Here is a 26,738-nt window from a genome sequence, read left to right on the forward strand (position 1 = left end):
AAATAGCAAGCCCACAACCAACCAAAGTATTTTCCCCCAACCCACCCTATTATTATTACTATCTTTATATCATTTAATATGAACATACATAAACAATAATTGTATAGCAGAAGTTTTGAACTTAGAAAGCAAACATGCATAACATTATACAGGGGTCCCATACATCAACCTTCCACCAACACCTTACATTTTTGTGAGACATTTGTTACAGATTATGAAAGAATATTGTCAAAATCTTACTACTAATTATAGTCCTTACCTTACATTTGGTGTATTTTTCCCCCAACCCACCCTATTATTTTTTAAGAATATTTTTTATGATGCAAGTTGTAAACACATAAAACAATCATGCACATGTGCAGAATTCCCAGACAACATCCATCTGTCAATACACCACACTGTGTTGGAACATTTGCTACAGATAAAATAATATTATCTGATTGTTACCACATCCATAGTGTATATTTGGCACACATTCTCCATACTGTCCCATTATCAACACAGTACATCTTTGACATAGATAGAAGCATATTATGTTATTACTGCTAACCACAGTCCTTAGGTCACTCCAGTTGTATTTTTCCCATGCTTTTCCACATTCCCACCACTCTGCAGTAGTGATGTACATTTGCTCTAGCTCACAAAGGACACTCTTGCATCTCTACCATTAACCACAATTCTCGTCCACCTCTTGGTTTACTGTTCTTCTCAGTTCCTAGATTATTCTCTAGCATTCTGTCAGTTGGCATTTACATCCCTAGACTATCATTTTCAGCCACATCCCCATTTATAAACTAGCTGTTACTCACTATTTATCATCCACTCTATACATTTCTATACTTTTACATTAAAGCTAATTAAAACTTCTTTATACATTAAATATCAGTAATCCATCTCAGTTCTCCTCTTATCTCCTTTAAGAATCCACAGTCTACTACCAGGTCTTGAAGATAATTTCCTACAATTTCTCCTAGAAGCTTTATGGTTATTGCTTTTATATTTAGGTTTTTGATCTATTTTGAGTTAATTTTTGGATAAGGTGTGAGAGAGGGGTCCTTTCTCCTTTCAGCTGTGGATATCCAGTTCTTTTAGCACCATGTATTGAATGGACTGTTTTGCCTGAGCTGTGTGTGTTTGACAGGCTAGTCAAAAATCACTTGACCATATATGTGAGGGTCTGTTTCTGAACCATAAATTTGGTTCCATTGGTCTCTGTGTCTGTCTTTAAGCCACTGTCATGCTGTGTTTACCACTATAGCTAGGTAGTATAATTTTAAGTCTGGAGATGAGAGTTTGCTTTTTCCTTTTTAAGATGTTTCTGGCTCTTCAGGACCCCTTACCCTTTCAAAAATTTGATAATCGTGTTTTCAATTAAAAAAAAAATACTGGTGGAATTTTTATCGGGATTGCTTTGAATCTGTGTATCAATTTAAGTAGAATTGACATCTTTATGATAGTGATCCAGTCCATGGTCATGGAATGTTCTTCCAGTTATTTAGGCTTTTTAAAATTTCTTTTAACATTGAGTTGCAGTTTTCTGAATATAAGTGCTTTACATCATTTGGTTAAGTTTATTCCTATTTGAGTTTTATCTGTCGTATTTTATTTTCCCCACTCTTTTGACACTTTTGATTACTTTTATTGATATAATCTTCATTTCTAGGCTCTCTTCCAGGCCTTTCTCTCCTGTCTTTTCTTTTCACGCTCTAGCACACACTTTAGCATTTCCTGAAAATCTGGTGTCTTGGTTAGAAATTCTGTTTCTGTTTATCTGTGAATATTCTAATCTGCCCTCATTTTTGAAAGACAGTCTTGCCTGAAATAAGATTCTTGGCTGGAAGTTTTTCTCTTGTAATGTCTTAAATATATCATACCACTGTCTTCTTGTCTCCATGGTTTCTGGTGAGAAATCAGCACTTAATCTTACTGGGTATCCCTTATATGTTATTCATTGCTTTTCTCTTGCTGTTCTTAGAATTTTTTCTTTATCTTTGGCATTTGACATTCTGATTAGTATGTGTCTTGGAGTTGGTCTATTTGTATTTTTTTTGGGTGGGAGTATGTTGTGCTTCTTGGACATGAATATCTATGTCCTTCAGTAGGGTTGGGAAATTTTATACCATTATTTCTTCAAATATTCATTCTGCCCCTTTTGCCTTTTCTTCTCCTTCTGGAACACCCATGACCCATAGCATGTCTTTTGCTGTCTTTAAGTTCCCTGAGACTTTGTTCAATTTTTTTCCATTCTTTATCTTTTCTTTTGCATGTTCACTTTCAGAGGCCATTCCTTCAAACTCATCAATCCTTTCTTCTGCCTCCTCAAATCCGCTATTATGTGATTCCAGTGTTTTTTAAAATTTCATTTATTGTGCCTTTCCTTTCCATAGTATCTGTTATATTTCTATATTTGCTTTCAAGTTCTTCTTGGTGCTCATCCAATATCTTAATATCCTTAATCTCTTAAGCCATCTCATTGAATTTGTTTGAACACCTATGATTAGTTGTCTCAATTCCTTAATGTCATCTGGAGGCTTATCTTGTTCCTTTAACTGGACCATATCTTCCTGTTTCTTGGTGTGGATTGTAATTTTTTGCTGGTGTTTTGGCATCTGGCTTACTAGAGTATTTATTCTGGGTGCTGTTTTTCTCTTTAGTTTAGGGCTCCCTGCCCTTTCTCTCTTGCTGGTTGTGCAGTAGGAGCCAAGGATGTGGTTGGTGCTATAGACTGTGGAGGCGTAAGGTGCCTTCATTTTCCCAGGGACTGATGAAGCTTCTTCCAACTTTCTCCTTTGCCAGGGGTAGGACAGAGTCACAGCTGTGTGGAATAATCCGAGTTGCATAGGCATAGACTGTAGTTGCCCAGAGAGACGGATGAGGCTTCATGCCCCTTTCTTCCTTGCCTGGGGTGGTGATGGAGCTACAGGTGTGGGCAGCAATCTATGCAGTGCAGGTCCAAGATGACTGCAGTTGCCCTGTTGACTTCCGATTATTCAGTCTATGCCAGCCAAAGGTACCCACAGTTACCTGATAGACTGGTGCAGAGCTAGCCAGCCTCCTCCCTGCCAGAGGTGGGGCTGAAGCCGATCTGGGTGTGAAAGAAACCAGTTCCTACTATCACTGTGATTTTTGGTCAACCTGTCTTCCCCTCAGGCTGGGGGTGGAGTTAAAATGGCGACCCCTGGCCTCTTTCCAACTTGGGCAGATTCATACCCCAGCTGTTCCTAGGGTTATACCTAGCCAGCCGAGTCTACCAATCAGTAGCCGAAATCAGTGGCCAACTGTCTCCTTGTCCCCTGGTTTTGGGAAATGGAGCTTCCAATTCCAGCCACAGAATAGCTCCTGGGGCAGCTTGTGCTGCCAAAGTAGGATGATCACCAGCCTCCGCGGCTTGGCCGGTAATTTCCTGGAGAGGCCGGCCCAGGTCCCTGCAGCTTCCCCCTGCCGGAGGTGTGGCTGGGGCCTAGGCTAGAGCTGCAATCTGATCTGGATGGAAAGAAGCCGGTCCCCACCAGCACTGAGATTTTCAGTCCGCCCCCCCTTCCCCTTGTGCCAGCCGTGGAGTTAAGATGGCGGCTCCTGGTATCTTTCTGTCTTGGACAGGTTTAAACTTCAGCTGTTTGCAGGATTGTACTTTAGCCCGCCAAATTTACTCATCGGTAGCTGAATTGGTGCACAACCGTGTCTTCCTCCTCCATTTTTGGGAAGTGGAGCTTTCAATTCCAGCCATCGAACAGCTCCTGCAGTGGCTTGTGCCTCCAGTGGAGGGTGGGCACTGGCCTCAGTGGCTTGGAGTGCTCTACTTATGAGTCTTTGCAGATGGGCAGTCTCCTCCTTCCATTCTTTCCAGGATGTGGCAGGATGCTCTTCTGGCCTCCTGGAGCCCCCAGACAGGTGCTTCAGCCAGCTCTAGTTGCTCCTTACTCCACCACCATCTTGCTGGTTGTTCAATGTCTGGAGATTTTAACTGTACTTAGTGGGAGGAATATGGGAAAACATCTGTTCCTCCTTGGTCTGGAACTGGAGGGAGGGGTTATTTACTTTTAATATATAACTATTAGTTTTTGAACCTGATAAATGAATACGTTAAAGATTTATGTAAAAACTATGATTTTTCTAATATTTCTATTTTGTGTACTATATATTAGAATAAAAATAAAAAAGTAAAAAATGTAGGTTAAACATATATTGTCATATTGCTACCACCACCGACATTTTATATTATGAGGCCTTTTTCTTTACATTGGCAATTGAAAACTAGTAGTTAAAAGAACAGCTTTGGTGTGGATTTTTCCTTGCTTTATAAGCTTTGAAAACTTCTTTCCTTGATCATATGAAAATGTAACTTGTGTTTATTTTGCATAAGGAACTGTAGTAATATGTTTGAAAGACCTTAAGGTTTTCTTTGAAGTGAAATTTTAAAAAATTTTATTATAATCATACCAATTTAGGACCAAATATATTTAAAATATAATATTGGTAAATTGGTACAATGGATATAAAATTTTTCACTATGGGGTTTATGTTTTATGATAACACATTTCTAGGGAATAATTAGATGTGATTTAGGATAGTTTAATGAATGTTAAAACTTTCAGTGTCACGTAATTTTATCATCATGAATGAGGGTATTGTTTTTATGTGTTTTAGGTAAATAAAATAATGTGTACCACATGTAGTATTAATAGTTCACTAGGAATGCAATTACCTGTTAAGATCATTTTCTGAAAACCTATGGGAAGCATTGATTTCTCTGTTCCATTGTAAATATGTGATTAAAGTGAAGGTATTTATTTATTTGATACTTTTTCTTTCCGTCTTTCAAATAGTATGTGCATCATTAAAATTATTTTCTTTGCAGTTGATTGCAAGACGAAATTAAACATTATTTTTTTTCTCTCTGTTACCATCTTTGCTCTGTTTTTTTTTTTCCCCTAGCATTGAGGCTCTTGGCTCTTGCTTGAAGGTATTTACAATATTTGAATAAACTTTAGTGTATAAAAGAGACTCATGCTGGGAACAGATGGCTGTTGTCTGATTATCTGTAAAATATTAGTGTTTTCCTTCGTAGAGGCAACAAAAATATTTTTAATGTTAGTCTTCTCATTCTGAGTGCCTGCACACAATTTCCTCTGAATTTAAAAAAAGTTTTAAATTACTGTGATCTAAATTTTATTACTTGTAAAGATGAAACTTTTCTTTTGCTGTAATGGTTCACAGTTGAGTGTTTTTCTTCCTTTTCCTTCTTTTAGAATGTTTTTTTAAAATTTTTTCTTTAATTGGGGTAACATATAAATAACATAAAATTTGCTATTTTAACCATTTTTAAGTGTACAATTCAGTGGCATTAATTCCATTTATAATGTTATGCTATCATCACCACCATCCATTATCAAAACTTTTTCGTCACCCAAAATAGAAACTGTGCCCATTAAACGATAACTTCCCATTTTCTCTCTTCCCCAGCTGTTGGGAATTTCTAATCTTTCTGTTTTTATGAATTTCCTTAATCTAGATATTTCATATAAATGGAATTATGCGATATTTGTCTCTTTGTTTTTGGCTTATTTCACTCAACATAATGTTTTCAAAGTTCATCCATCTTGTAGCATGTAAGTATAGAATGATTCTTTAGACCAGGGGTTCTTAACCTTTTTTGTTCCACAGACCCCTTTGCCAGTCAGGTGAAAACCACAGACCCTTTCTTGGAACGTAGTGGCAGAAAGTTTTATGACACTCCACTAGCGTTGGGTTTAACTACTGTAATTTCAATGGTGTGGACGAGGGTAAGCGATTTTTCGAGATATACAACAACTGTAATGAGATATGAAATGAATGTGACTGTAATTTATTGCATACATTCATAAGTGAAGGAAATGCTAGATTTCACTTAGAGGTCATAGAAAATAAAGAGAGTAAGTTGATTTTTTTAAGTTCAATTCAAGTTCATGGCCCCCCTGAAATATTTCCACGGATCCCCAAGGGGAATCCCTGCTTTAGACAGTATTTGTCAAATTGCCCAATTTGAAGACTCTTTGGAATCAGAGATACTTTCAGGAGTCTGTGAGAATTTCCTTTAAGAGAGGCACAGCCACTCTAGTTTATGAAATACTTTGCACCTGCCAGAGTAGAAATGTTTTACTTAATTTCTTTACAGTTAACAGCATTAGTGTGAAGATGCAGTTGCTGAGAGGGAGCATCAGTTTTAGGCAAGTGGCTTAATGTGTCCTGAGCTGACTTACCTTATATATCTTTAGGTTTCTGGATTTGCATTTATATAATATTGGATATTATGGAAGTTTTTCTCAATTTATGTATAGTGTTTTGTATTTTAGTTCCAGAAATTGTTATATAGGTTTCTGCAGAACATTCTAGAAGAAAAACTAGAAGCTTCAAGGTTATCTTACACTGGGTTCACATGGGGGAAAGCAAATCCTTTTCGGCCCGAAGTTCTGTTCCTTGTCCCTTGGTTGTTTTTGCTACTAAGGTCAAGACATTCTTTTTTTTTTTTTAAAGATTTATTTATTTATTTAATTCCCCCCCTCCTCTGGTTGTCTGTTCTTGGTGTCTATTTGCTGCGTCTTGTTTCTTTGTCCGCTTCTGTTGTCGTCAGCGGCACGGGAAATGTGGGCGGCGCCATTCCTGGGCAGGCTGCACTTTATTTTCACGCTGGGCGGCTTTCCTCAAGCGCGCACTCCTTGCGCGTGGGGCTCCCGCACGCGGCGGACACCCTTGCGCGGCACGGCACTCCTCGCGCGCATCAGCACTGCGCATGGCCAGCTTCACACGGGTCGAGGAGGCCCGGGGCTTGAACCGCAGACCTCCCATGTGGTAGATGGACGCCCTAACCACTGGGCCAAAGTCCGTTTCCCAGGTCAAGACATTCTTAATAATTATTAATTTCACTGTTTACGTCCTCTGCTGCTGTAGGAGGAAAAGATCCCCAGTTTCTCTTTAGTTCATACAGTTAGTTCATACAGTTTTGCTACTTATTAATGACTCATCAGTGACATAATTGAACTTGGTAGCTGTATTTGATGAAGGGTATATATATATATTTATAGCACTTAGTTTAGTTGCTTTGTTTTTCCATTTTATTAATACGCAGGTGAAAAGGAAGCGTTTATTTTTCCTAAAGAGGGGCTACGCATTAGGCATATTTTAGATGTGTTCTCTCTTTAATATCAATTGACTACTAAGAAATGTTTCTTATCAAAATGGAAACAATAGGACTGTTAGATACTTAAGATAAAATGTAAGTTTAAGCTAGTTATTGTATTGACCTACTTTTACTTAGATACATGTAAATTATATGCCTTCCTGTAGTTGAGGGTTTTGTTGAAAGTTCCTAATTTTTTTAAACCTTTGGCAGCAGTTACGGTAGCTGTCTTCATTTCTTAGCATGGTAGTATTCTTGGGCTTGCTATCATCCATTCTGTCGTCTTTGTTCACATTGTTTTTACTCATTTTAAAAATATGTTTCTAGAATTATACTTAATTGCTGGAAAGGTTGATTTTTCTTGAGTGACAAACCAATTAAGTGTGTATGACACCAGGCAACAAAGACACTTAAGATTCTGTGCTTCTCCTGTCTCTGAAAAAAATCCATTATTCATCATCTTATTGTTTTTAAATACTGAGGTAAAATTTTCAATACAATAGGAAAATTACTTTGGAAATGGAATAAATTGCTTGCCAGTTCAAAGGCTCCATTTCTGAAGTAGAGGTTACTAAACATGATGTTGCTTATATTCATTATCTTTCAGAACTCATTGTACTGCTTTTTTAGCATTAGACTTGATAAGATTGTGACTTTTGCTAAAATGGAACACAATCACTGAAAGAACTTAATGAGAACGACTAAAAATCTCATTTTATATGTTATATTATAATATATTTAAAAGGTGTTTTGAATTTTAATTGCATTTTGTATAAATATTCATTTTGTAGTTGGCTTTTTAAAAAAAAGAAGTGTTCTAACACAGAAGTAAGAAAAAAGGAACTTTTAAGGGAAAAAATGCCATTTGTGTTTAAGGTCTGTTACTTCTCAGTCAGCATTCACCGTGTAATTTTCTTGCCTAAATCATGTGAAATTGTTACTAGAATTTGTTAGAATGTTCTTTGATGGTCTCAATGGAAGTTGGAGTTGTTGGTAGAGATTTTGTGGAGGGACCTCAAGAGAGGTCATAAAGAATTACTAATCCTTTTCCTGTTACACTTCAAATGTTTCCCCCATTTTTCATTTGCTTTAAATTTGTTTGTCCTTGGATGGTCTAGAGTATTTGGCCTAGTGCCTGGCCCAGGAGGGACTCCTCCTAGCCTTTATCGCTGTTTCACCCCATTCTCCATCGCCTCTTTGTATGGTCAACCTTCAAGGAGGTCTCCTGGTTCTGGATTTGCTTTAATTGACACATCTGCTCAGTAAAATGATTGATATTCTGCCTTTTTAGTTGAGACTCCAGTGCCCAAGGCATAAAGACTTGGCTTTTCAGGTTATCCAGATCTTTTGTTTTGTCTTTATTTTGGATAATCAGATCTGAATGCAGTATGTTAACTGCCGCAGGAAAGGTGCCCTGGTGGTGAGTGTGCAAACACAGCTCAGTGGTCAGCTGGCGTATTGAAAATGTCATTTATGACTGGGGATATCCATCTTCCAGCAGGCACTTGAGCAGAATTTCATTGTTGGTATTACAGAAATTCTTAATTATTTTATTTATTTTTTAAAGATTTAATGTATTTATTTCTCTCCACTTCCCCCTCTGGGCCAAGTCTGCTTCCCCTTAATTATTTAAAAAAAAAAATTTCCTAAGTTAATCTGTAAAACTAGAAATGAATGAATAAATATGTGCGAAGTGCTTAGATAATGGCAGTAAAAGTTTGGTTCTGATTTCTCCTCCCTCCTCCCCTCCTTTCCCTCCTTCCCCTGCCTCTTGCTCCTCTCCATCAGGGATCTCTCAGCATTTATCAGTTAGCAGGGCAGGGAGTGGAGGTTGGGAGAGCTGCTCACGTTCAGTGTGTTTTACTCACTTAATCTGTCTGTTTTCAGTATAGTCTTGCCATCATTTTTCACCCTCTTTCCCTAGAGAAGAAACTTGTATTGTTCTTGAGGAGGGACAGTTACATATGTAGTTGAGTGGGAAGACAGAGGCAATCTGAAGATCAAAGCGTTTCTTTTTTTTTTTTTTTTTAAAGATTTATTATTTATTTATTCTCCCCCCATGTCTGTTCTCTGTGTCCATTCGCTTTGTGTTCTTCTGTGTCCGCCTCTATTCTTGTTAGTGACCCGGGAATCTGTGTTTCTTTTTGTTGTGTTATCTTGCTGCATCAGCTCTCCGTGTGTGCGGTGCCATTCCTGGGCAGGCTGCACTTTCCTTCACGCTGGGTGGCTCTCCTTATGGGGCGTACCCCTTGCACATGGGGCTCCCCTACGAGGGGGACACCCCTGCGTGGCACAGCACTCCTTGCATGCATCAGCACTGCGTGTGGGCCAGCTCCACATGGGTCAAGGAGGCCCGGGGTTTGAACCGCAGACCTCCCATCTGGTAGGCGGATGCTCTATCCGTTGCGCCAAGTCTGCTTTCTTAATCGTTTCTTAAATAGCTTTCAATCAATTTTCATTATTTTAATAATGAACTCACTACCAGTTCCAGAGCCCTTGCATCTGTGTAAGCCTGATCCTCAAGATGCTCCCTGTGCTTTAGGATTCTGCTTTCTTGAATTTGCTTACATGCCATTCATGCATCTGCTTTCCAGCTTCCTACCTTTTGCTATTTCCTCTTTTGTTTTCTGTTCTTGTAATTTTAAGCCTTAGGGGGAAGATTTAGTTTTAGTGGGTTATTGGGTGGGACTGCAAGTTGATCATATATATAGTCTAACGTATTTACACAAAACACTTCTTTTTGTTTTATGTGTAAGTGTGTGTTCTATTTCATTCTCTTTCAGAAGACTGGTTCTATTTCTTACTCTACATAGTGGCATTGGCTTCCACCAACTCTTATTATAGAAGTTAATAGCTTTAGTTATCTAGAGGGAGATGGCCACCTTTTTCTCAATTCCAGTTCCAGAACTTCTGTGGAAGGACCCTAGCTGAAGTTGGTTGGGTTAGCTGCCCATCCTGAACCAGCTAAGCATGGCCACGCAGGGTTTGAGCTCACAGTGGAATTACACAGCCACTCCTTGGGAGTGGTGTGTGGTAAGGGACCAGCTTCCTAAAGAAAGGAAAATAGGAATTCCCTTCCAGTGCTAAAATATCCAGCTCTTGCTATCCTTTGAATGCTAGCCCTATGTACTGTAACTGCTTGCTTAATGTCTCAAGGAGACTAAACATGAATAAAACCAGAACTCTGACTTTTCCCCTCTGGTCTATGACCTGCTCCTCCTCATCATTTCCTGTTCCAGTGTGTTCAGATATCTGATGCACAAACCAGAAATCCTCATACCTTTTTTCTTTCTCTGCCCACACAACTGGTCACCTATTTCAGGCAATTCTCTCTCTTCACTGTCTCTTGAATCCATCCCTTTGCTCTCTTTTCCCTTCCCCTGCTATGGTCTGAGCAGCCCTCATCTTGGCCCAGAACTCTGCCAGGAGCCTCCTGGTGTCCCCTCTGCCTCTGCTCTTTGCTTTCTGGCAGGCTCTTCATCGTGCGGTTGGAGTGCAGGGTAAACCTGACTTTTGCTGCAAACAGTTCAGTGGCATCCCATTGTCCTTAGGATAAAGACTCAGGTCCTTCGTGTGGTTTAAAGGCCTTTCACTATCCTGCAGCCTCTCTGTGTGTCCTTATACGATGCCCTCCATATAACTTTTCTACCATTTTCATTTCCACACATTCCCTTTCTCTGCCTGGAATGCAGTTCTGCATTTAGCTGGGTGTACTCTCCAGTCTCTTCAGGCTTCTTCCAGGAAATATTCCTCGGTTTCCCCATGGTTATTTTCCATAATTATTCACCTACATAGTGTTATGTAATTCTGTGCCATCAGTTATGATTGCTATAATTTTAAATTTATTTGTCTCATTCTTTGATCACTAACTCTGAGCCCCATGAGTTAGACTATGTTGTATCACTTATCATTGAGTTATTAGACCCTGACATAACGCTAGGCACATTATTGGGACTCAGTAAATATTTAAGTGAATGTAGCCAAAGGCTTTCTAACTGTTCCAGTTCCTGTAATCATTCTTAGAGACAAGATCTTCCTTGGGGTCCTCTGGATAAGATAGTCATTTTCAGGAGTCTTAAGATTTTTGTTTTTACACTTAATTGTCCTGGGAAGAAGAGAGATCTTTTGGTACTTAGTGCCTGCTGCCTACCAGTTCACTGTCTACTTGGGTTTCTTCTTCTGGTTTACAACTGGAGGCCAAGTTGTTCTGTAGGCCCATATTAACAAGCCTTCATTCAGTGAACTTTCGCCAGTACTGAGTCATTTCTCCTCAGTGCCTAAGTCTCTGTTTACTCTAAACTGATGGAGTACATTGAAGAGCTACAGTACATTGCTACCAGGACAGTTTCTTCCTTTCCGTGTCCTGTGTACCTCTTCCTGTTTTTGCTAGGATGTACTTTGCCACTACTGGTATGTCCTGTCTACTATCCTGTCTTATTGGGGAAGAGGGGTATATTTCCATTAAGAGGAGAAAGATGAGAACCAGGTAGAAGGAAGCAATATTATCAGATTGACTCAAAAGACAAAACAAAACTATTCCACTAATTGATGAGTAGTTGGTATTAGTTTCCTATTGCTGCTGTAACAAATTAGTACAAACTTAGTGGCTTAAAGCAACACATTTATTATTTTCCAATTCTGTAGGTCAGAAGTGAATGGTCTCACCAAGGTACAACAAAGTATTTGCAGGCTGGTTCTTTCGGGAGGCTCCAGGGGAGAACTCTGATTCCTTGCTCATTCAGGTGGTGGCAGAATTCGGTTCCATGTGGTTGTGGGACTAGGGTCTCCCGCTCTTTCCTTGCTGGCCCTTGGTGGGGGGCTGTACCTCGCTCCTTGAGGCCTCTCTCTGGTCCTTGCACATGGCCAGCAACAGGCCATCACCCCCTGCTCATGCTGTTATCTTGCCTTTCCTTCAGGTCACATCTCTGATACCCACTCTTCTGTCCCCCCTTTTAAGTGGGGATAAGCCCTATCAGATATTAAACTGCATTATAAAGCCATATTTAAACTGTACTGCTGTCATAGTAGGCAGGGGGAAAAATTCCCCAAATCATTCTAATATATGTAAAAGCTTGTGTTACTAATTGTGGTGGTTTGAAGCTTTATAAAGCACAGGAAAACATGTTCTTAAACTTCATCCATTCCTGTGGTGTGAACCCATTGTAAGAAGGATCTTTTGATGAGGGTGTTTCAGGTGTGGCCCAGGATGGGTCTTAATCCTATTAATGGAGTCTTTATAAGAGAATGAAATTCAGACAGAGAGAGCCACAGGAGGAAGAAGCTGAAACCAACGAACATCAGTGAACGCTGGAGGAGAGGGGAGAGACCAGCAGACAGCTGCAGTGTGCGCTGCCATGTGACACAGGAGCCAAGGATTCCTGGCACCTGGTCTTTAGGAAGAAAGAATTGCCTTGATAATAACTTGATTTGGACATTTTTCTGGCCTCAAAACTATGAGCATATAAATTCTCATTGTTTAAGACTACTGATTTCATTGTATTTGCTTTGAGCAATACTAATCTATATGGAGGATGCTTGAGCAATACTAATCTATATGGAGGAGATTGATTCTTCCATAAATAGTGTAGCCATTTCTATTGTAATGTAATATATACCTTCTTGAAAAAAACCTGAATTTTGTAGAAATGCACAATAAAAATAACATGGTTTCTGGGAAGAAATAAGTTAGCAAAAACCATTGGAAACCATGCTAGTTTGTAACCAGATCACTAGCAAAAGTAGTAACTCTCCTAATCATTTTTTTTAAAGATTTATTTTTTATTTTCTCCCCCCTTCCACCTCCTCTTCCCATTGTCTACTCTGTGCCCATTCACTGTGTGTTCTTCTGTGTCCACTTGCATTTCTGTCAGTGGCACTGGGAATCTCTGTCTCTTTTTGTTGTGTCATCTTGCTGTGTCAGCTCTCCGTGTGTACGGCACCACTCCTGGGCAGGCTGCGCTTTTTTTCCCGTGGGGCGGCTGTCCTTACAGGGCGCACTCCTTGTGCTTGGGGCTCCCCTATGCGGGGGACACCTGCGTGTGGCATGGCACTCCTTGCGCGCATCAGCACTGCACGTGGGCCAGCTCCTCACATGGGTCAGGAGGCCCTGGGTTTGAACCCTGGACCTCCCATGTGGTAGGTGGACGCTCTATCCATTGAGCCAAATCTGCTTCCCTCTCGTAATCATTTTATATAAAGAAGCATGTTAAGTTCCTGGTTAATAAAGTATTTCTCTGGTATACTTTCTTCTTGAGGAAGGGCAGTGAGACCAGGAGCCACTGCTACTGCCATGGGATAAGGCAGCTGTAGGTTTACAGAAAAATCGAAGTTTACAGAGTCCCATAAACCACCCTCTCACATAGTTTTCCCTGTTCTTAACCTTTTGCATTATTGTGGTACTTTTGTAACAGTTGATGAAACAATATTATAATTAATCTGTTAATTGTAGCCCACTCTTTGAATTAGGGTTCACTCTGTGTTATCCGGTTCTGTGTTTTATGTGTGTGTGTGTGTGGTAACTTATATACAACATAAAATTTCCCTTTTATCCCTTTTCAAATTTATAATTCAGTGATATTAATTACATTTACAATGTTGTGCCTCTGTTACCATCATCCATTGCCAAAACTTTTCCATCACCATTAACAGAAACTCTGTACTAATTATTAACTCTCCATCCATTGCCTCCAGTCTACCTCTGATAACCAGTATTCTAATATCAGACTATGAATTTGTATATTTTACTTATTTCATTTAAGTGAGATCATATTTTTCCTTTTGTGTCTGGCTTTACATGTCTTAAAGGTTCATCCCCGTTGTTGCATGCTTCAGAACTTCATTCTTTTTTATGGACGGATAATATTCCATTGTATATACCACATTTTATTTATCCATTCATCAGTTGAACACTTGGATCGTTTCCGTCTTTTGGCAATGGTGAATAATGCTGCTATGAACATGGGTGTGCAAATATCTGTTCCCTGCTTTCAATTCTTTTGGGTATGTAACTAGTGGGATTGCCGGGTCATGTGGTACCTCTATACTTAGCTTTCTGAGCAACTGTCAAACTGTCTTCCACAGTGGCTATACCAGTTTACATTCCCACCAGCAATGAAAGAGTGTTCCTATTTCTCCACATCCTCTCCAACACTTGTTTTTTAATAAGGAAAGAGTCTTCCACAATGTTTATCTGCCTCTATATTGCACTTTAGCAGAGTGTATTATATTTACCTCTTTCTATGCTCGAGCCTTCTTTTTCCTCTGCTTTGTTTTGAAGAGCTCTTAATTTCCACTGATTACTTCCTTCTTTCCTTCACTACCAAAATGTGGAAGGGATACATCTTCCTTCCGCTCCCCAGATTGTGCATCTTCCTGTAGATTCTTAAACCTTTCCCCTGAGGGAAGAATCTTCATATAGTTTTGATCTCTGTTCTGTCATCCTGAGTTCTCTTGGCCCTTCTTTTCCCTCCTGACTTTTACTGGTTGAGCTCTGGAGCTGGCTCTGCTATTCTGCAGTACGAGTTTCACATCTTACTTTGTGAATTAGATGTTGTAATATTGCTGTCCCTTTGTTATGTTGTAGTTGTGGGTTTTGGTTGGTTTATTTGCTTCCTGGGTGGTGTTTAGAGGATTTGAGTAGAGATTTCAATTTAAGTGATTGCTGTAATCTCACAGGAACCTGAAGTCTGGTCTGCTTTGTTACTTTCTAAATCAAGATAATCCCTACCAGAAAGGCATGATGTAAAATTAAATAAGATAGCATTTATTGTGTCTTCATTGTAGTGTCTGACAGATTATTGGTTCTCAAAAAGGTAAGTTTATTTTTTAAAGGTACATTATGCTCATGATAGAAGAAAGAAAAGGTAAAATAGACACTGTTGATTGGAGGGTGCATGATTTTGGAATCAGAAGAGGATTGTTGAGTTCTGAAAAGTATGCCAGGGGAAGCGGATTTGGCCCAACAGATAGGGCATCCACCTACCACAGGGGAGGTCCAAGGTTCAAACCCCGGGCCTCCTGAACTGTGTGATGAGCTGGCCGATGCGCAGTGCTGATGCTCACAAGGAGTGCCATGCCATGCAGGGGTGTCCCCATGTAGGGGAGCCCCATGTGCAAGGAGTGCGCTCCATAAGGAGAGCTGCCCAGTGTGATAAAGTGCAGCCTACCCAGGAATGGCGCCACACACACCGAGAGCTGACGTAGCAAGATGGTGTAACAAAACGAGACACAGATTCTGGGTGCTGCTGACAAGAATACAAGCAGACATAGAAGAACACACAGCGAATGGACACAGCAGACAACTGGGGCGGGGGCGGGGAAGGGGAGAGAAATTTTTAAAAAAATCTTAAAAAAAAAGGTATTTCAGTTGTTGAGATTATTTTATTGAGTAGAGAGTTTGAGCAAAAGGCACAAAGGAGTGTAAGAGAATAAACAGGGCATTGCATGTTCTGTACATCTATTATCTTTAGCAGCTAGCCCAATGGACAGTTTTCATACCTTTCTATGTGAAGAGAACTACATATTGTCAGAATTAGCTTCTAAAACTTTGATGAATGTAGAGTTGATATAATTTTACCTCCTGTCAATCTGACAATTTTTATTACTTGAAGGTGTATATTTTAAAATATTAGTAGTAATATTTCAGATGATTGATTTTTAAAAAAATATTATTGTATTGAATACATTAAATGGCTGTTGCCAACTTTGGTAAGAGTGCTTTAATGATCGTGTTTACAACATGGGGCGACCTTGGCCTCTTTACTTGATGTAGGCTTCTTTGGGAAGCATTTTGCTTATCTGCTCACCTTGCTTAATTTCTCTTGCAGAGCAAAGCAGAATTACTATGCATAATTACAATGGTTTGCCTTAGCTGAAGACAGCTTAATTTGAATTTAGCTTGAGGATAAAAAATGGGATTCATGGAATGAACCAGAAATTGGCCTAAATAAAAGTTACATTGTAATAGAAAATGCTTGGTCTGTCTCTGTAACTTTGTTCTCCTCACTCTTTAGGTATCAGCTGGAAGATGAGTCTGCCCATTTGGATGAGATGCCACTAATGATGTCTGAAGAAGGTTTTGAAAATGATGAAAGTGATTACCATACTTTACCACGAGCTAGGATAACTCACAGAAAAAGAGGAATAGAGTGGTTTGTTTGTGGTGGATGGAAATTCCTCTGTACCAGGTTTGTGATCCGTTGCTACCCAAGTGTCTTATGCACTAGGACTAGAATGTTGAAGCTGTTCATAAGCTACTTTTCTAACATATATTTTTTAAATCAACCAAAAGAATACATTCTCTAAATGACATTTTAGGGAGCATGAATAACATTATTAAAAATGGAACAGTGCTAATTGGAAAGGAAGGGAAAAACTAAATTCACTGTTTAATGAGAAGTTTTAATAGTTAAAAAATGGAGAAAATTCATGATTTTGTAATTAATGTATGATAGAGTTAATTCTGGTCACTGTATTGACATAAATTTTGTTATTTGCTATTTGTAGTTATACTCATCCAAAAATATAGATCATGAACCTATAAAAATGCAATTGAATATCACTGTAGTTATGTATACGATTCATTTAATACTTGGAATTAATTGGCTTGGAATAAGAGTCTTCTACCCAGAGAGTTATTAAGATAGGAGCACCTCCGAGTGTAAACAAGTTGACTGGTGGTGGAGATAAACAGATGCTGTGTCTGGTATTTATCTTGGACTTTAGAGGATGGTATGTGAAAGGACACTGCAGGTGTAGGAGACCCTGCCTCTGGTTGTGCTGCCAGCCCGGGGACACACAGTATGGCTTACTACTTGAATGGTGCAGTCATGAAGTGAGCAGAACATGCCAGCTGCTCTGCTCCAGTGCCTTTGGTACTCCGTCCTATGAGTTTATGTCCCTTTGCCCATAATAAGAATTTAAATATCGTCAGAAAGGCCTGGTTCACCATCTTTTTCATTATGCTTTTAGAAGTTTGCATATAGGTGTTTTTGTACCTGATTTAGACTCTGTGTCAGTCATGAGGGTGTATTTAAACTGTTTTGTGGATTCCCAGGAACTCTGAGGAATCCCTGAGGGAGTGGCAACCTTGACTGGGGGATGACACCGAGGAGGGTTTAGCCTCACCCACCTGCAGCTTTCAGGCAAAGTAGTGTATCTTTATTGTCTTTATGTGTTGTAAGCTTTCATATGAAGAAAGAAGTTATGGCTAATCAATGATTTAGAAATTGCCAACTGATGATGTTAATTTAATAAGTAACTGTGGCTTATTTAAAAATTATATTATCTTGATTAAATAGCCAATATTTCAGTATTCCTGGAGTGTTCTTTGTGGTTACATATTTAATGAGTCAATTTAATAAAAAATACCTATAGGAATATTCAGATATTTTTGTTTTTCTTTTGTTAGTTATGGTGGTCTGTGCTTTCTAAGGACATTCTTTTCCAATTTATATTGACATAAAGTTATTCATGGTCATTTCCTCTGAATCTTTCTAATAATGAAGATCTGTCATGATGTACCCTTTTTTTTATTCCTAATGTTGTTAATTTGTGTTTTCTTTTATTCTTCTTGATTATTCTTGATAGGAGACTATCAGTTTTATTCTTTTCAAACAGCCCAACTTTGGTTTTCTCTTCTGTTTTCTTTTCCACCTTTTATTTTGAAATAAATGCAAACTTACAGAAAAGTTGCATGAATAGTAGAAAACTCCTGTGTACTGTTTACTCAGATTCACCAGCTTTTACCTTTTTCACATTTATTTTAATCATTCTCTATCCTATTATTTTGTTTTCTGAGTCATTTTTAGAGCAGGTTATCTGTTAAATCATGCCTCATCAATACTTCAGTATGTATTTCTTAACAGAAAGGTTTTTCTTACATAACCATAGTACAGTTGTCAAATTCAAGAAATTTAACATTGATACAATAGTTATAACTACTTCAAGTCCATTTTCCTCTTGTCCCCGTAATGTCCTTTGCAGTGTACTCTTTTTCCTTTAGCAATGGATCTGTTCCCATTTAGATGTCATGTTTGTTCAGTCTCCTTTCATTTGGAACAGTTCTTCTTTATCTTTGTTTTTCATTAAATTGGCATTTTTGAAGAAGACAGGCCAGTAATTTTCTAGAATGTTTCACATTTTGATTTATCCGATGTTTCCTTGCTTTTAGAGTCATATTAAGCATTTCCTGTGGAATGTCATGTAAGTCCTACTGTGTCCTTCTTGGGAGGCTTGTTTCACATTTTGGTCATTTCTGCTCTTACCTTTGTTCTTCTTTTGTATCTTCGAGTTTAATTTGCTGTTCTTTTTCTGACTTCCTAAGATGAATACTTACATTACCAATATTTTGCCTTTTAAAAAATACGTGTATTTAAGTTTTAAAATGTATTTTTATTGTCTTTATTCAAGATATTTTCTAATATCTGTTGTCATTTCCATGTTAATCCATTGTTCAATTTAGAATTAATATTGCTTAAATTCTAAATAGTTAGGGACTTTTCTAGTTAATTTTTTGTTATTGACTTCTATCTTAATTATACTTAGATAATTTTTGGTTTTTAATTTCAGACTTTGTAGTTTGTTGGGACTTGCTTTATGCTGTGATTCATCATAAAGGCAGCTGTAGTAAATTGTAAATTTTCTCTGTGAATTTGGAAATAATTTATATTCTTAAGAGACTTGTGTGAGTCTCTAAACATCACTGGGAATGTGTCTACTTCTCTATTTTTTTTATTAGTATAGATGTAGTAGGTTTACAGAAAAATCATGCAGAAAGTGTAGAGTTCCCATATATCCCCCATGTGCATTTTTCCCTATTTTTAGCACTTTTCATTAGTGTGGTACCTTTGTTACAATTGATAATACATTATTACAAATATACTATTAACTGTAGTTCATAGTTTACATTAGGGTTCACTGTATTGTACAATCCTGTGGTTTTTAAAAATTTCATTCTTAACATATACAACCTAAAAATTTCCCCCTTTTAACCACATTCAAATAGTATAATTCAGTGGAGTTAATTATGTTCATACTGCTGAGCTTCTATTACCATCAACTATTACCAAAACTTTTTCATTACTGTAAATGTAAACTCCGTATGGATTACGTATTAATTCCCCATTCCATGCCCCAATCCCGGCCTCACGTAACCTGTAATTTGATTTGATAAATTTTCTTATTCTAATTAATTCATATCGGTGAGCCCATACAATATTTGACCTTTTTGCCTGGCTTATATTACTCAACATGACCTCAACATGATGTCTTCAGGGTTCATAGATGTTGTTACATGTATCAGATCTTCATTCTTTTTTTTTTTGAGGTACTGGGACAGGGGATTAAAACTGGGGACCCTGTATGTAGGAAGCTGGTACTGAAGCACTGAGCCACATAGGCTCCCTGAGTTAGATTTTTTGTTTGTTTGCTTGCCGTTTGTGTTTTTCTTGTTTTTAGGAGGCATGGGTAACAGAACCTGGGACATCCCATGTGGGAAGCAGGCACTCATCTGCTTGAGCCACATCTACTTCCCAGTCTTCATTCCTTTTGAAGGCAGAATAATATTCCATTGTGTGCATATACCACAGTTTGTTTATCCATCTGTTGATGGCCACTTGGGTTGCTTACGTCTTTTGACTGTTATGAATAATGTCATTGTGAACAGTGGTGTGTAATATCTGTTCAAGTCCTTGCTGTCAGTTCTTCTGGATATATACCTAGAAATGGAATAGCTGGATCATATTGTAATTCATACTTAACCTCCCGAGGAACTGCCAAACTGTTGTCCATAGCTGCTGCAACGTTTTACATTCCCACCAATAATGAGTGTTTCTATTTCTCCACAACTTTTTTTTTTTCCAAATATTACTATTAACTATAGCTCATATCTTACATTTGGTGTTTTTTTTCCCCAAACCCACTAGATTATTAACACCCTGTATTCGTATTTTATATATATATATATTTATTTATTTATCACCCACCCCTTGTTGATTTGTGCTTGTTGTCTGCTTTGTGTCTATTTGCTGTGTGTTCTGTGTCTGCTTGTCTTCTCTATAGGCTGCACTGGGAACCAGTCCTGCGACTTTGCGGAGTGGGAGAGAGGTGCTTAATCTCTTGCACTACTTCAGCACCCTGCTCTGTTGTGTCTCTTATTGTCTCCTCTGTGTCTCTTTTTGTTGCATCATCTTGCTGCACCAGTTCTTTCAGCACTCCTGTGCAGGCCAGCTTGCCTTTACCAGGGGATCTGGGGAATTGAACCCTGGATCTCCTGTATGGTAGTCGGGAGCCCAGTCGCTTGAGTCACATCCCTTTCCCCACGACTCCTTTACTTGTTATTTTCTGTTTTTTGAATAGTAGTCATTCTAATGGATGTAAAATGGTATATCATTGGGATTTTGATTTGCATTCTGCTAATGGCTAATGATACTGAGCATCTTTTCGTGTGCTTATTGGCCATTTATTTCTCTTCTTTGGAGAAATGTGTTCAAGTCGTTAGCCCATTTTTCACCTGGGTTGTCTTTTTGTTATTAATGTTAAGATTTCTTTATATGTTCAGATATTAAATCCTTTTCAGATATGTTTTCTTCCATTTGATAGCTTGTCTTTTACTTTGATAAAGTCCTTTCATGCACAAATTTTAAAATTTTGATGAAGTCCTATTTATCTAATTTTTTCTTTTGTTGTTCATGCTTTTGGTGAGAAATCTAAGAAACCATTGCCTAACAAAAGGTCCTGAAGATGCTTTTCCTGTGGTTTTTTAAAAAAAGATTTATTTATTTATTTATTTAATTTATTTATTTATTCTTCCCCCTTGCAGCTTGTTTTTACTGTCTGTTCTCTGTGCCATTTGCTGCACGTTTTTTTCTATGTCTGCTTGTCTCCCTTTGTTGCGTCATCTTGCTCTGTCAGCTCTCCATGGCGCATGGGCTGTCAGCTCTCCACAGCACACAGGCCAGCTTGCCTTCACAAGGAGGCCCTGGGATGCGAACCCAGGGCCTCCCGTATGGTAGACAGGAGCCCAACTAATTAAGCCATAGCCACTTCCTTCCCCATGTTTTTTTCTAGGACTTTTTAATAGTTCTGGTTCTTATATTTATGCCTTTGACCCAGTTTTTAAATTTTAAGGTTTGTTTTTATTTATTTCTCTACCCACTTGTTGTTTGTGCTCATGGTCTGCTCTTAGGTCATCTTTTTAGGAGGCACCTCGAGCATAACCTGACACCTCCCTTGTGGGAGGGAGGCACCCAATCACTTGAGCCACCTCCACTCCCTGTTTGTTGTGTCATTCATGATGTTTCTTCACCATGTCTCCTCATTGTGTCATCTTGCTGCGTCATCTTGTTGCGTCCACTCACTATGCCACCCTTTTGCATCAGCTTGCTGTCTTGCTTGTCGTCTTTAGGAGGCACTGGAAACTGAACCTGGGACCTTCCATGTGGTAGAAGGGTACCCAACTGCTTGAACCTTACCCGCTTTCCACCTTTGATCTATTTTGAGTTAATTTTGGTATGTGGTGTAAGGTAGGGTCTACCTTCATTATTTTGCATCTGGTTATCCGGTTTTGCTGGCGCCATTTATTGAAGAGATTATTCTTTCCCCATTGAGTGTACTTGGCACTCTTGTTAAAAATCTTTGGTCATAGATGTGAAGGTTTATTTCTGAACTCTCAGTTCAGTTCCATTGGTCTGTATGTTGACTCTTGTGGTATTACCTTGCTGTTTTGATTCCTGTGGCTTTTAATAAGTTTTATAATTGGGATGTGTGAGTTCTCCAACGTTATTCTTTTTCAGAATGGATGGGCTATTATTTGGAGTCTCTTACCCTTCGTTATGAGTTTGATAGTTTTTTCTATTTCTGCAAAGAAGATTGTTGGAATTTTGATTGGGATTGCATTGAATCTGTAGATTGCTTTGGATAGACTTGACATCTTAACAGTATTTAGTCTTCCAGTCCATGAACATGAAATATCCTTCCATTTATTATGGTCTTCTTTGATTTCTTCTACAAATGTTTTGTAGTTTTCCATGTACAAGTACTTTACATCCTTGGTTAAATTTATTTCTAGATAGTTAATTTTTTTTTTTTTCTATTTTAAATGGAATTTTTTTTTCTTGATTACCTCTTCAGATTGTTGCTAGTGCATTGAAACACTACTTATTTTTAAAATATATTTTTAATTTATTTTTAAAAGATACATAGATCACACAAAATATTACATTAAAAAATATAGGTGATTCCCATATGCTGCACTCCCCATATCTCCCACTTTTCCCACATCAAAAACTTCTTTCATTAGTGTGGTACATTCATTGCATTTGATGAATACATTTTGGAACCCTCCTACACAGAATGGATTATAGTTTACATTGCAGTTTACACGCTCTCCCAGTCTGTTCAGTGGGTTATGGCAGGGTATATAATGTCCTGCATCTGTCTCTGTAATATCATTCAGGACAACTACAAGTCCCAAAGATACCCCCATATCACACCTTTTTTCCCTTCTCCCTGTCTTTAGCAACTCCAGTGGCCACTGTCTTCGCATCAGTGATAAAATTTCTTCCATTGCTAGAGTCACAATGGTTATATAGTAGAACACCAGTAAGTACACTCTACTCCATATTTTATTCTCCAATTCTGAGGACTCTGGGATGGTGATGCCCACTCCATCTCTTGAGAGGGGACTTTGATCCCACATGGCTGATGGATGGGACTCTCTTGCTTGCCGTTGTAGACTCTTGGTTCCTTGCTGTGGTGGTTGTCCATCCTAACCTCCTTATTAGCTGACCTGGGTAAGTCCAACAAACTGTAGAGTAGGTGTTGTGACTCACCTGAGGCTCAGGGCCCAGCTGGCACATGGATAGCCCAGAGATTCAAGTCTCCTGGGCATATACCAACTCTAGGTTCAATAAAAGTGACAGAAAAGTATGTGTAGAGAAGTCCCATCTGAGTCCAACTCTCATAATCAGGGGCACAAATTCCAAAGTAGGGCCCAGTGGCAAGGCACCAAACTCCAGAGCCATCTGCCAGGATCATAGGACCTGGTGTCTCTGTAGCCCTCAGGAGCACCACTACCTAGGGTGGTATATACTTTGACTGTTTCTGAGATCTTGCTGAGACATGCATAAGCATGAACCCTCTTATGACCTCCCGAATCATTTTGAAGTCTCTTAGCCATATAAAGTCATTTGTCTTTACCATTTCCCTCTTTTATTCAAGGTCTTTTTTCTAGTTGCATCACTAGCTGGTGCTTGGTAGTAATCCATCAGTGCCAGGGAGGCTCATCCCTGGGAGTCATGTCCCACATTGGGGTGAATGTAATGCATTTATATGCTGAGTTTGGCTTGAAGAGTGGCCACATTTGAGCAACATGGAGGTTCTCAGAAGGTAACCTTAGGCACCCTGCAACACTAGGCCAAGTTGAAATTTCAAGTGCAAAGGCTCATAAACATAGTCATATCAAGGGCCTATCATTGGATCATTCCTTCTTCACTGGTCATTGCCTTTGCACTTGGGGGATTGTTACTGTTCCATTGAGGAACGCAGAAGAACTCCCCAGGATGGGAACCCAGAACTCCCTTAGTTGTTGTGTGACTCTCTACCCACTATGGCAATACCCAGCGAACATCTGAACATATCTATATATCCTCTATGCATGCCCTGGTGAACTCCCTCTCATGCATCCCCCATCAATGACACCCCACGCCTGTGCTCCTCCCCTGCCATAGTTGAACCTCTCTGTGATCCAAAACTTCTTAAAAAGATGAAGCCAAAATATTGTATATGATTTAGCTGTGGACTTTTCATATATACCCTTTATCATGTTCAGAAAGTTTCCTTCTATTCCTATCTTTTGCAGTGTTTTTATCAGGAAAAGGTGTTGTACTTTGTTGAATGCTCTTTCTGCATCTATGGACATGATTATGTGATTTTTTTCTTTCCATCTGTTTATGTGGTGTATTACATTGCTTAATTTTCTAATAATGAACCATCCTTGCACACCAGGGATGAAACCCACTTGGTCATTGTGTATAATTTGTTTGATGTGTTGTTCAATACTATTAGCAAGTATTTTGTTGAGAATTTTAATATCTAGGTTCATTAGAGTGACTGGTTTGTAATTTTTCTTCCTTGTGCTGTCTTTATTTGACTTTTGTTATGGCATCATAGAATAAGTTAGGCTTTGTTCCTTCTACTTCAATTTTTTTGAAGCGTTTAAGCAAGAATGGTGTTAGTTCTTTCCGGAATGTTTGGTAGAATTCACCTGTGAAGCCATCTAGTTGGGAGGTTTTTAACGACTAATTCTATCTCTTTACTTGTGTTTTCTTCTGTTGAGATAATCAGTTTCTTCTTTCATCAATGTATGCTACTTGCGTGTTTGTAGGAATTTGTGTATTTCCTTTAAATTGTCCTTCTTGTTGACATAATTTTTCAAAGTACTCTTTTAATGATGCTCTTTATTTCTTTGGGGTCAGTGGTGATCTCCCCTTCCTCATTTCTTATTTTGTGCATTTGCATCTTCCTTTTTTTCTTTGTTAGTCTAGCTAAGGGTTTGTCAATTTTTTTCATCTTCTCATTTATTTTTTCTAGTGCTTTTTTATTTTCTATTTCTGATCTTTGTAATTTCTTGCTTTTTACTTCCTTTGGGGTTAATCTCTTGTTCTTCTTATTCCACCCAAGTGTGTGTTTGGCTTTCAATTTTAGCTCTTCTTTTTTGATATTTAAATTTATGACTATGAATTTTCATTTCAGTATGACTTTTGCTGCATCACGTTAAGTTTTGGTGTGTTGTGTTGTCTTTTTAATTCATTTCAAGGTAGTTGCTGATTTCTTTTGAGATTTCCTCATTAACCCATTGTCTGTCTAAGAGTGTGTTGCTTAGCTTCCGTATCTTTGTGCCTAATCTGGTTCTCTGGCCCTTGCAGATTTCCAACTTCATTCCATTGTGGTTAGAGAAATTATTCTGTAAGATTTCAGTCTTTCTGAGTTTATTGAGACTTTCTCTGTGACCTTGGATGTGGTCCATCTTGGAAAATAATCAATGTGCACGTGAGAAGAATGTATATCCTGCTGTATTTGGGTGTAGTGTTCTGTATATATCTATTAGGTCCAGATCTTCTAATGTATTATTCAGTCTTTGTTTCTTTACTGATTTTCTGTTGAGATTTCTGTCTAATGGTGATAATGGTATATTAAAGTTCCCCAGTATAATTGTAGAGTCATCTATTTCTCCACTTTGTTTTTCCAGTGTTTGCCTCATGTATTTTGAAACACTCTGGTTAGGTGCATAAATGTTTATGGCTGCTGTTCCTTCTTGAAATATTACCATTTTTACTAAGATATAGTATTAGTCTTTGTGTCTTACAGTAGTTTTACATTTAAAGTCTATTTTGGCCAATATTAGTATAGCTATTCCTGCCCTCTTTTGGTTATTGTTTGCTTATATGATTGTTTTCTTGCCATTCATTTTCAGCCTCCTTGAATCCCTGCATCTAAGGTGGGGTTTAGTAGATAGCATATAGATGGGTTCTATTTCCTTATCTATCCTGCCAATCTGTGTCTGTTGATTGGTGAGTTTAATCCATTAACATTTGGTATTATTACTCTAAAGGAATTACATTAGCCATTTTTTCTTTAGGTTTATGTATGTTATGTTGTTTTTATTTCTTTTTGTTTTTTTAGTTGTTTTTATACTCTCCAACTTTCTGTCTCCTGCTTTTTCCTTTCAACCTGCAGAACTCCCTTTAGTATTTCTTAAAGGGTAAGTTTTTTACTGGCATTCTCATAGTTTCTGTTTATCTGTGAATATTTTGAACTTTCCATTATTTTTGAATGCCAGCTTTGCTGGATAGAGAATTTTTGGCTAGAAGCTTTTTTCTTTTAGTATGTTCACTGTATTATCCTACTGCCTTCTTGCCTCCATGGTTTCAAATGAGAAATCATCACTTAATCTTATTGAGCCTCTCTTGTATGTAATGGTTCTCTTTTCTTGTGCTGCCTTTAGTATTTCTCTTGGATAAATACTGTTCTCATTGGATAATTTGACAAGTATATATCTCGGTGAGGGCTGTTGGAATTTTATGCTGTTTGGGGTGTGTTATGCTTCTTTGACATGTACATCCATCTCCCTCAATAGGTTTGGGAAGTTTTCAGCCATTATTTCCTCCAAACCCCCTTCTGTGCCCTTTCCCTTCTCTTCTCCTTCTGGGATGCCTATAGTGCATATATTTGTGCATTTTGTGTTGTCATTAAATCCCTAAGTCCCTGCTGGATATTTTCTCTTTTTATCTATCTGTTCTTTATGTTTGATTTCAGATGTACTGTCTTCCACATTACTTATTCTTTCCTCTGCCTGTTCAAATCTGCTGTTATTTGCTGAGAGTGTATTTTTGGTTTCTTGCATTGTGCCAGTCATCACCATCATATCTATTATCTTTTTATGTATGTTTACAATTTCTTAAGTATGCTTTTCCAGTGTTTTCTCAATATCCTTAATCTCTTCCTTCATTTCATTAAGTTGGTCCATGGTATTTATTTAGACAACTTTGAGTAGTTGTTCAGTGCTTTCCTTCTCTTCTTGGTT

The 26,738-nt window shown here is 38.3% G+C and overlaps 1 protein-coding gene across 7 annotated transcripts in view; it reads left to right on the plus strand.

Moving 5' to 3' along the window:
* ATP9B (ATPase phospholipid transporting 9B (putative)) overlaps nucleotides 1-26,738 on the plus strand; it is a 359,772-nt gene that overhangs the window by 11,094 nt on the left and 321,940 nt on the right. For all 7 annotated transcript variants that reach the window (XM_071208595.1, XM_058277921.1, XM_071208596.1 and 4 more), the window contains exon 2: nucleotides 16,168-16,341. In XM_071208595.1, the coding sequence (XP_071064696.1) occupies nucleotides 16,168-16,341 (174 nt within the window). The remainder of the gene's footprint in view (nucleotides 1-16,167; nucleotides 16,342-26,738) is intronic.

The sequence above is a fragment of the Dasypus novemcinctus genome, chromosome 16 (assembly GCF_030445035.2).
Source record: "Dasypus novemcinctus isolate mDasNov1 chromosome 16, mDasNov1.1.hap2, whole genome shotgun sequence".
Taxonomy (NCBI): domain Eukaryota; kingdom Metazoa; phylum Chordata; class Mammalia; order Cingulata; family Dasypodidae; genus Dasypus; species Dasypus novemcinctus.